The 10664-nt window shown below is 33.1% G+C and overlaps 1 protein-coding gene across 4 annotated transcripts; it reads right to left on the minus strand.

The window, feature by feature from the left end:
* Nucleotides 1–579: 579 nt before the first annotated feature.
* Nucleotides 580–8538, minus strand: LOC126726263 (uncharacterized). 4 transcript variants are annotated; one of them, XM_050431489.1, is made up of 11 exons: nt 8398–8538; nt 7011–7190; nt 6158–6342; nt 5343–6047; nt 5168–5245; nt 3327–3798; nt 3039–3238; nt 2769–2845; nt 2219–2320; nt 1406–1589; nt 580–921 (listed from the first exon to the last, which is right to left on the minus strand). In XM_050431489.1, the coding sequence occupies exons 2-11, from the start codon at nt 7180–7182 to the stop codon at nt 832–834; spliced, it is 2265 nt and encodes a 754-aa protein (XP_050287446.1). In that variant the 5' UTR covers nt 7183–7190; nt 8398–8538; the 3' UTR covers nt 580–831. The 4 variants fall into 4 exon arrangements, 2 of the variants coding, with proteins under 2 accessions (XP_050287446.1, XP_050287447.1); XM_050431490.1 differs by lacking the exon at nt 2219–2320; XR_007655767.1 differs by lacking the exons at nt 580–921; nt 1406–1589 and having other exon boundaries at nt 2669–2845.
* Between the last annotated feature and the right edge of the window lie 2126 nt (nt 8539–10664).

The following is a 10664-nucleotide window of genomic DNA, read 5'->3' on the forward strand; positions in this document are numbered from 1 at the left end:
TGAAATAGTTTATAGTCCTAAAACCACTCATTTAGAATTCCAACCATATAAATTACTTCATTTATTGCATTATCTTTGAAAGAAAATCATTCAAGTTTTCATAATTTCTTTCATTATTAGTTTAATCTTTAGGTATATAGATTATTTGACTTTTTAAATCATGTTATTTTTATAGATGTCTTTTTTTTGGTTGAAATATTTGGAAATATTTCTGTTTTTGTAGTTGAAATATTTGGATGTATGTCAATAGTAATATTTATTGACTTTTTAAAACATTACTATATTTTATTTTTGGGATATCTCAAAATAAAGTAGATGACCAACAATATAAGATGGAGTAATGTTACATATATTACAAGTTTTATTAGTAGGTTCCGATTAACTCAACTGGTAAAATCTCTAATTGTTGAATAAGAGATTTTGGATTCAATCTCCGTCTATAATAGAAACCGATTAGTATCTTGGTTTGATGATAAAGAAATATCATCAAGCGCAAATGCGTAAAGATTGACAGTGTTTCTTACTAAAAGATTTGGTAGGAAATAATAATGGAAAAAACTTAGAAATAACAAAAGTTGATGACAGCTAAATTGACTAAGATATGGTATTCACGCTAAAGCTAGAATATTTTCTGACGTATGTCCATTCATCCCACAAAATGGCCGTCATCCCAAGGCCTTCTACAAAAAAAAATGGCTGTCATCCATGGATTTCACAAAAACAAAATGGCTGAGACGATTCTATAAGTGCCTATCTTAATGGCCATATCAGGCCCATCACTGAATTAACCTATCGTTCTATACAAACGTGAAAGTGCCCTTTCATATATGATTATAGAACAATGGCTGACAGGAAGCACCTTTTCCCGATGGCCCTTGTCTGAGTTTCTTGCCAACCCTGACCATCCTTGTAAGTTTCAACCTGCCGTGTTACAATTGAAACTCAGCATAATATTGATGAGGTTTTAAAAAAGAAAAGGGTAAATATAACACCATGTGGTACACCCTTAAAACATGAAGTTACGTTGTGCAATATTTTATGATGCTATGTTCCCACGAGGCATTTTCATAAACTTTAACTAAAATTGATAATGCGGTAAGTGCTAACATTATATATTGAAAAAGAATTATATAAAAATATTTCTAGTTCCCTCCCTAACTTTCTACTTCAATCCTTATTTGGGGTTTGTGTATTCGCACAACTTAAACTTTAGGATAGAATGATTTTTTTTTTCCTTTCTTTTTCCCTTAAATTCTTTTTTAATACGTGATGTTGACACTTGTCTCCAACCATGCATAAAGTAGTTCCATATTTTAAAGGTATACCACATGAATGGTATCAGTAATTTGATCTTTTAAAAAAATAAAATTGAGAATGGCGGAAACCATAGCAAAATGTAACTTACCGTCTCAAGAATGTTTTCGCCAACTATCCCTCCCATTACAAAGATAGATTCGTTGTTGACACCAGCAGCAAAATATCCCCTGGGCTTTTTCATTGGTTCTCCACTCATCCATGACCCAAGACGTGGATCAAATATTTCAACACTTGAAACCGTTCTACTTCCATCAAATCCACCAAGAACATATCTGGGAAGAAGAAGGCGGTTACAGTGAAGACATAAATGTGCTCAGATTAAAATATCAAAATCCAATTGAATGTGGGGAAAAAGAAGGCGGTTATGGTGAAGACATAAATGCACTTAGATTAAAATATCAAAAATTCAATTGAATGTGATTTAACATGTGTGCTTGAAGACCATAATTTCACAATTACCAAACGCCCACCCCCCTACATAACAGCCAGTGACCAAAAGTGATTGATGGATCTTCCCAGAGCTGTCCTGATTCATTATCAGCACATCAAAAACTGGAATTAGGTATCTCGGATCCATGGACATTATTTCGCAGCATTAGTGTAGCTCTCCATATTGGATAAATGTTAAGGTATTACTTAATTATTATCTACGTGAAATTTCTTATCATAATAATAATAAAAAAAAATTGTTAAAAAGAGTAGTAGCAAACTTAGTAAATTGAATTCCTCAACTGAAAATTAATAGATATAGCTTCCCAAACAGCTAATGTTGGGCAGAATGACTTGTATCCAATATTCATATCTAATCTAGTACACAAGCATGCATTTCTTAGGAAATCTATATAAGAAAGGCCATTGAAAGGGTAAAAATAAAATAATAATAATAATAATAAAAACTTACAACTTTTCATTAAAAACAACCAGGGAATGGCTGCCCCTCTTTGTATTCATACTTGCAATTTTGGTCCAAGAATGTTCTCTAGGGTCAAATCTTTCAGCAGACCTGAGTCGGTAGAAAATTTCAATGAACCCTTGATACAGAATGCACATGTAACAATATAAAAAGAAAAGATTTCAGATACAATTGTTCTTATGTTTTCTTCTCTCTTTAATGTATTAAAACCCTCTCAAACTATTATGTCTGTCATTTGGTTTGTGAGAGCGATTGTGTGTGCATGCCTCCTTTTTTTGACAAGTGCATTCTGCATACATGTAACATGTGTGTGAGGGGTGTGCACCAACAAGTGTTGTTCTGGGAAAAACATATATATATATATATATATATATATATATATATATATATATTCTTATGAATATATCTCTAAAATCATACATGTAGATGTGAACATACAGGTTTATAGAGAAACTGATCCAAAGAAAAGATCATTCCTAAATGCAGCCATGATCTCAAAGTAGCAAGCAGTTTGGTCAGCAAACCAGTGATATCTTACATCAAGTAGTCCTTCCCATCATAACCACCAGTAGCATAAAGAGCACCATTCAGTTCCACTGCACCAACAGCGAAGCGCTGGAAAAATAAAAAGAAGCACTCCCAATGAAAAAGAGTTGATAAGTTTGCACAAACATTAATAATTTGAGGAAAAAAAAAAAAAAAAAGAAGGATGTACCTTAAGGGAAAGAAACACATAAAAATAAGAATGAGGCTTGACATAAGCAACACAAGTGACTGAAAAACAAGTAAGCTAAGCAATCTATAATACCTTTTGTAGCATTGAACGTGTTGGGATCCATCTTCCAATGTCTAAATCAAGCATTTCAACATTTGAAAAGCATTCCACATTGTTCCCCCCACCAATAGCAAATATTTTGTTATCTATAGTAGCTCCAGCTAAACTTCCCTTTTTCTGATTTAGTGAAGGGCATAGGGTCCACTGACCATTTGCTAGGCTGTATGACTCAACTTCACAGAAAGATGATTAAAAAAAAGTTAGCAAAAGTTTCAATTCCAGTAAGAAAAACAGTTTAAAAGAGTCAGTCCAAGCTCACACCTGTGTCATAATACTCGGAACCGTCTTGACCTGAACCACCTCCAAATACATAAAGATCATTATTCAACTGTGCAGCCGAAAAATATGAACGGGCACAGCTCATTGGCTTAAGAGATTTGATCACATCATGAGAAGGATAATAAGAATCTAATGCTGACAACCATGATATACCATCATATCCTCCTGCTAGAAATACTGACTCATTATGATCCAAATGGAGCTCATCAATCACCTCACTAACTGACTCATTATGATCCAAATGGAGCTCTTCAATCACCTCATTAACTGACTCATTCTGATCCAAATGCAGCTCATCAATCACCTCACTAGCTGACTCATTATGATCCAAATGGAGCTCATCAATCACCTCACTAACTGTCTCATTAACAAGTGCCACAGAAGGATTGGACACAGGTTCCAACATCATCACACAACAATCTTTCAACTGATGAATTTCCATTTCAGCCTCCATCTGAATAACCATTGTAAAATGTGTTCATCCAAATATTACGAAGAGAAGCAAGATAGGGGGAAAAATATATATATATATATATATATGTGCGTGTGTGTGTGTGTGTGTGTGTGTGTGCAGTATCAAGTTTCAAGAAAAGAGTCATAGCATAAGCTCAAAGGTTCTGGCATATGGACTGTAATTTAATTTGAAACAAAAAGTCTAGAAAAATGAACTGTACATTACTTGCACTTAATAATAACTGGGTTTTGATCTATGAGACTCTGTTGACAGTTATGTTAACATGTACATCATCCGCCAAATTAAAGATTTCCAGAAGAACATTTTATTTTTAATTTCTCCTCAAAGCTTCTTCTATGTTCAAGGGCCTAAATTTTATTTAACTGCACAATCAACCATTCATAGCCAATTTTTACTATGCTTTTCTACATGCTAGTAGGAGTATCATCTATACATGGTTTATTAAATTCATTCAACCTTGCAGAAGCACTCTTAAAAATAATCCTAATATTTTGCAGAATCTATCTAAGTTCTCACTTTCCCCTTTGTTTGACATTTTTTGTTCCTATTATGAGTCAAAATTATTGTATACAACAAATGACTAATACAAAAAGAAAAAAGAACTCACCCTAACAGGATACAAACACTCAACAACTGACAAGAACAGATCAAACTAAAACCAGAAAACAACCCAGATTGTTAAAACTCAACCCCTTAAAAAAAACACAGCAATTCCAACACAAATCCAGCAAAAGCTCTCTTCAATACCAAGTTCCTAGCAATTCTCAAGTTGACGTTTCTGATATCCTTACACCTAAATTTTTATGAACTTTGAGATTTTATGTTTATATTATTTATAAACTCCTTATTCTAGAAGAATCTCTAGTGCAACTTCTTGTAAAGCCATCATAGAATAAAAATTCAAATGGTCCCATCCATATACATCAAGGTAGCCAGAGAAACATCAAAAAAAAATATTTAACATGCATTTGAACATCTCATGGAAATTAAAAAGAACCATTATTTTATATAACTTCATAGAGAAATCTATCACTCTAATTAGGGCCATTACCAAAAAAGCAGTCATCAACAGCAAAAATATAATAAACTTGAAACAGAAACATTCATGAGAAGTTCGAACAGAAGTCATAACATCAATTTGACTGACAACAGCAGTTCTCAAATGGCCACATACAAGTTCCTTAAAATGCCAATCAGAATAAAATTGAGCCACCATATTCCCATGGGCTAATCAAACAAACCCTCAATGCTTGTTTTTCATTTTACTAATTTAAACATCCAAGATAAGGGCTAAAAACATTCAAAGAAAATGGAAAATTTTAAAATTAAGAATATGGCAAGGAAGAACCAGCTTCTGCTCCAAAATACTTGTCTTCTGAATTTGTTCTGTTCTAAAGGCCTTTAGCTCTTGCACCTCTTGAATCAACTATGTATAAACATAAGAATATATGAGAATGGTGGTAAACAAAACCAGACTAATGAATAGAAGTTATAGAATGTGGACAATTGACATGCTCAAATACCTGAGCTATGATCAACTGACCCTCAGATGATGAATGACAACACTCTTCATTCTTCTCTTCTACACCCATTGGTTCCACTTGAAAACCTTTGTCCTCCAATTGAATACCATTCAGAACAGTAGTATCGTCTACATAACCTAACATTGGAACAGCCAATTCTTTTCTTTCAATTGGTAAGTCACACACAGAACCATTGGGTCTTGAACCAATGACTTGACCCTCCACCTGACTATTACAAGGGAAGGAGGTGCCATTTGAGCTAGAGCTCACTGACTGAAGTGACAATTCTTTCAATTTCATACATATAACGTCATTCTCATCTTGTTTAACTAGCTTTATGTCCAAGCAAGCTCCCAATGGCTGGTTATTTCCATCAAATGAAGAAGCAACAACTGTAGAATCTGATTTCCAACTTGAGTAATTCGAATGCCCAGTTTCCAAAGAAAGTGGCTTAAACCCTTCACCTTCCTCTCCAGCATCATTTGGGGGAAGTGCTTGAAAAATATTTTTCCACTTTGCAGTATTCTGTGGTACAGAAGCACTTGGAGCAACCACTAAAGATGATAATAACGACATGAGCCTACTTGCTTGAGCATGATCTAGCTCAAACCAGAAATGGTTCTGAGAGTAATAGTTGTCAGAAATTATTGGTTTAAACTGTTCTTCAAGTAGTGGTTGGCACTGTAGGCGGATGTGAATCTGAACCTTTTTAAGTAAAATGAAGTGCAATATCAATACTAGACCCATATCTTCAGCCAAATCCAACATACAACTCAAAACAATTAGACCATATATGAGAAAATTTCATATGATACCTGTGCAGGATATGATGTCCTCCTCTCTGAACCATCAGTGGTCCAGCCATAGGGGTTAATATTCATTTGGCCATTGCTAGCAGCCTCAAAGATTCCATGAAGTCTTCTATCACTGTAGTTGAATAGAAACAGTGGCAAGCCAGGATCAATTTTCTTCACATATGAAAAGTGTTGAGCTGGTAAGCCTGTCAAATGAAGAATATATCTCATTATTATTATAGCCAAAAGTGGGAGAAAAATGACAAATCATCAGTTACCACATTACTCACAAATTAATTAGATTTATAGTTCATAATTTAAAAAATATGTGCTTCACTTTTCTAACCCATTGGGTGCTTGTGTAACTTACCAATAAAAAAAATATTAAAAAAAATTATTCTGTATTTAGATCATAATTTGGGAGCATCTATCACAGTTTGGCACTAATTTTATCATTAATTATTGGTGGTTTTTTGTGAAATTTTGGTCATGGGTTCAACCGTGGTGCTCGCATGTGTTATTTTTCTTAATTGTATAAGGTATGTTGATTAATAAAGGCTCTATTTTGGGCTTTTGTGAACATTCCAAGAGTATGGAGGGAGAGACAGATTCGGTAGTTGTGTGGTTAATTTTGAGAATTTTTACATTTTTTTTAGTTGGGGCCACTAGGCAGGGGTAAGTTGCAGAAGCATAAAACAAAGAACCTTAGTAAGATAAAATGTCACTTTTAAACCATGGGTAGGCAAGGTGAAACTGCCTTATTCCCTAATAAGAAAGGCTTCACATTGCAAAACAAAAATTGAAAGCTCAAAAAGAAAAGCAAATGCAAAATCAGGTTGGTGGACATGCAACAAAGGCAGATGAGACGACTGACCAAAGAGTTGGTTCAATAAGCATTCTTTCATGGTACTGTTCTTGCAACCAAATATGACACCACCCAGGTGATTCTTCCTCAAATTTCTGGCAGCTGTAGTGCTGTTCACTGACTTTGGAGAAGGTGCATTTTCACTAACAATAAATTTTTGTGTTTTCCTCCTTGCACCCATTCTGCAATCTAGAGGCAAATCTATATAAATAAAACTCAGATAACAAATGGAGGTTACTGATTAAAACAGCCATAGGGGACAAAGCAACAACCACCAAACCTTATTCCAAAATTTACAAGTTATTACATTCCTCATATTTAATTGATGATAGTGGGATTATTGATTAAAAGCCACAGGACACAAAACAACAACAACAACAACAACAACAAAAACCAAACCTTAGTCCCAAAATTTTGGGGTTAGCTATAGATATAGATTAATAAATGAACAAGAGTTGAAAAGACATCCATTATTCCAACCACATTCACTTTCCTTCTATGAGAAGTCATTAAACAGCACTAATAAGCATCAAAAATTATATTTAGAAAATTCATTACATTATAGTTTTTCATGTAACTTGTCCAAATCAATTGGCACAAGCCTGAGACACATGGCACACAATTAATGCAAGTAATGAATATACAACTGGTGTCTTAGCCTGAAGATAAAAGACAATCCTCATGGAACGGACATCATCGGTTCAAGATTCAACTCCTATCATTTCTATTAAAACGACCACTTATTATAAGATTGAAGCCTAACTCCTTTGTCAACTTCAACAATAAGCAACATTTCGACTATAACTCGGAAAAATCATATAAAATATCAGTGCAGGATACTATAACCCCAATCTTGTTTTCAAATATCATCCACCAGATATTCAAACGATACAAAAAGAATGATATAAATTAAACAAAAACAAAAAAAACAAACAAAGAATCATCGTATTTAAGAATCAGTAACACATTCAAAATACTACACAAACAAACACACATCAATCATAAGAAAACCACACAATCTACAAACAAATAGCATAAAAAATCTAACACTCAACGATTAAACCCTAGACGTACCAAATGGCTATGAAATCAGAAATCGCACAGAGAAATATCACAAAGATTTCAACAAGTAATAAACAATTAGCACTAACATTAATATTCGCATAATCCAACAGCTCAAAACAAAACCCTAGAAATCCATAAAACTCCGATACTGAAAAGAAATTGAAAAACTACAAAAACTAAACTAAACGAAGTTGATCGCATCAATTAGAGCCAATCCATTTCAGATGAAAAAAAAAACAAAAATCATAGCATTGTTCTTGTTTCTTGTTCATGAAAAACTTCGAAGCGAAGCGAAGAAAAATTTGAGAGAGAGAGAGAGAGAGAGACATACCGTGAGAGTGAAGATTTTGCAGGTTTGTTTTTGAAAACGAAAAAAGCTTCGGAGGGAGAGGGAGAGGGAGAGAGAGAGAGTGAGTGAGTGAGCGAGTGAGAGAGGTCACGCCGTCACGGTAAGGCGCGAAATGATAACCGAGAGTGACTTGTATGTATATGTAGGCGTTAATTTTAAAAACTTTATAGAGACGAAGTGGAAACGCAGACAACACAATTACACAAACAAAATACGCACGCAGCTTCCGCTTCATGTTTTTTAAGGCTGTCACGTGGTTACCTTACCTCAAATGGAAATTTTATTATTTAATACCCATTAATTGTAAAGTACTAGTCCACTAGATGCTTACGGTTGCTTCTTATTAAAAAAAAAAAAAAAAAAAAAATGGATCATTGCATACTTTTGGTATAATGGTTATCTTACAAGTATAAATATTATAGGATGTGGAGGGTAAGGAATGAAATTCTAGTATCTAGAAACGAGCTAACTATATAATCTATGTGGTCACAATTTACATTTTGGAAATTTCAAAAAAAAAAAATAGTAAAATTTTGCTATTTAATATGGATAAAGTTTAGCTTTAAACCAGCTTGAAGTTACTCTTCTAACTCACTACGTTACAATTTACAAAACTATTTATCTCTTTTCTATTTTTATATATTAAGAGGATTCAGAAAATTAGTTATAAATTAGTTATCTGATGACTAAATTCCCTAAATAACCCCTAATCTTTACAAAATATTACTTTAGTCAGATAAATAACTTAGGGTATATAAGTAATTTAAATTTAATAATTTAATGATAAAAAAAAAAAAACTGCTCAATTCTTCCTACCCACGTTCTCCTATTGCCCCAAAGAATAGGCCACACAAGTCACAACTATCTCTAATGCGGAAAAAAAAATCCAAATTTTAAACCCACTTAAAATTCAAAACACACTATTATCTTTATTGGCGAAAAAAGAAACACCCAATATGTCCCAATTTATCTGCCGACCCACGTTCCATGTGTTCATTAAAAAAATAAATAAATAAATAATCACTTAAAATTGAAAACACATATTTATCCATATTGCCAAAAAAAGAAAACAGTCAATCTGCCAACCAACCCACGTGCAAAACAAAAACTTCCCATGGACATAGCTAAAAACTACATTTGGATAACCTCCTACTTTATCTTTATCTTTATTTATACTACTATTTAAGGAGCTTCTCCTATTTGGATTCCTCATTTTTTATGCCTAAAATACCCTCATCATACCTACTTACAAGTTTTCAATTAACGGGGATAAATATCTAAATTAAAACTCTTACACTTTAAGACCCACAAACTCACTACTATTTAAGGGGCTTTCCCTATTTGGATTCCTCATTTTTTATGCCTAAATACCCTCATCATACCTACTTACAAGTTTTTAATTAACGAGGATAAATATCTAAATTAAAACTCTTACACTTTGAGACCCACAAACTCACTACTATTTAAGGGGCTTCCCCTGTTTGGATTGCTCATTTTTTTTATGCCTAAAATACCCTCATCATACCCACTTACAAGTTTTCAATTAACGAAGATAAATATGTAAATTAAAACTCTTACATTTTAAAACTTACAAACTCACGTACGCTTTGCAGTTTCTATCTTACTTTCTATCTCTCATTTTTCTTCAGATTGAAGACATTTAATTTAGCTCTACATCATCCTTTTTTTTTTCTTTAAATTAAAGACATTTACTGTCAGAGACTCCAACAAATTTTGAGGTTCTATTTTTTGCAAGTTTCTCTTTGTTTTATTTTCTTTTGTTTATGATTGACTTTCTTTGAGTTCTACATTTTTTTTTTATGTGTATCACGTTAACTCTTTTCTTTTCTTTTCTTTTTCTTTTTTTTTTTAAATGTAATTTTGAAATTAATGGTTCATTCATATACTCTACCACTATACTTCTTAATGAATTGTCATTTCATGTTGTAGGTATTGTGATCCAAAGACAGGGCTGCTTTATGCTACAAAAGAAGCATTCAAAATCATTCATGAACAGTTAAATAGTATGGCTTTCCTTACCTCCTTTAGTAGCATTTGTTTACATTTTATTTAAAAATTTGGAATTGAAATAAAAATTGTTATCACAATCTATACTACTATTTAAGGGACTTCCCCTATTTGAATTCCTCATTTTTTATGCCTAAAATACCCTCATCATACCCACTTACAAATTTTCAACTAACGGGGATAAATATGTAAATTAAAACTCTTACACTTTAAGACCCACA

Source organism: Quercus robur, chromosome 5 (assembly GCF_932294415.1).
Source record: "Quercus robur chromosome 5, dhQueRobu3.1, whole genome shotgun sequence".
Classification (NCBI taxonomy): domain Eukaryota; kingdom Viridiplantae; phylum Streptophyta; class Magnoliopsida; order Fagales; family Fagaceae; genus Quercus; species Quercus robur.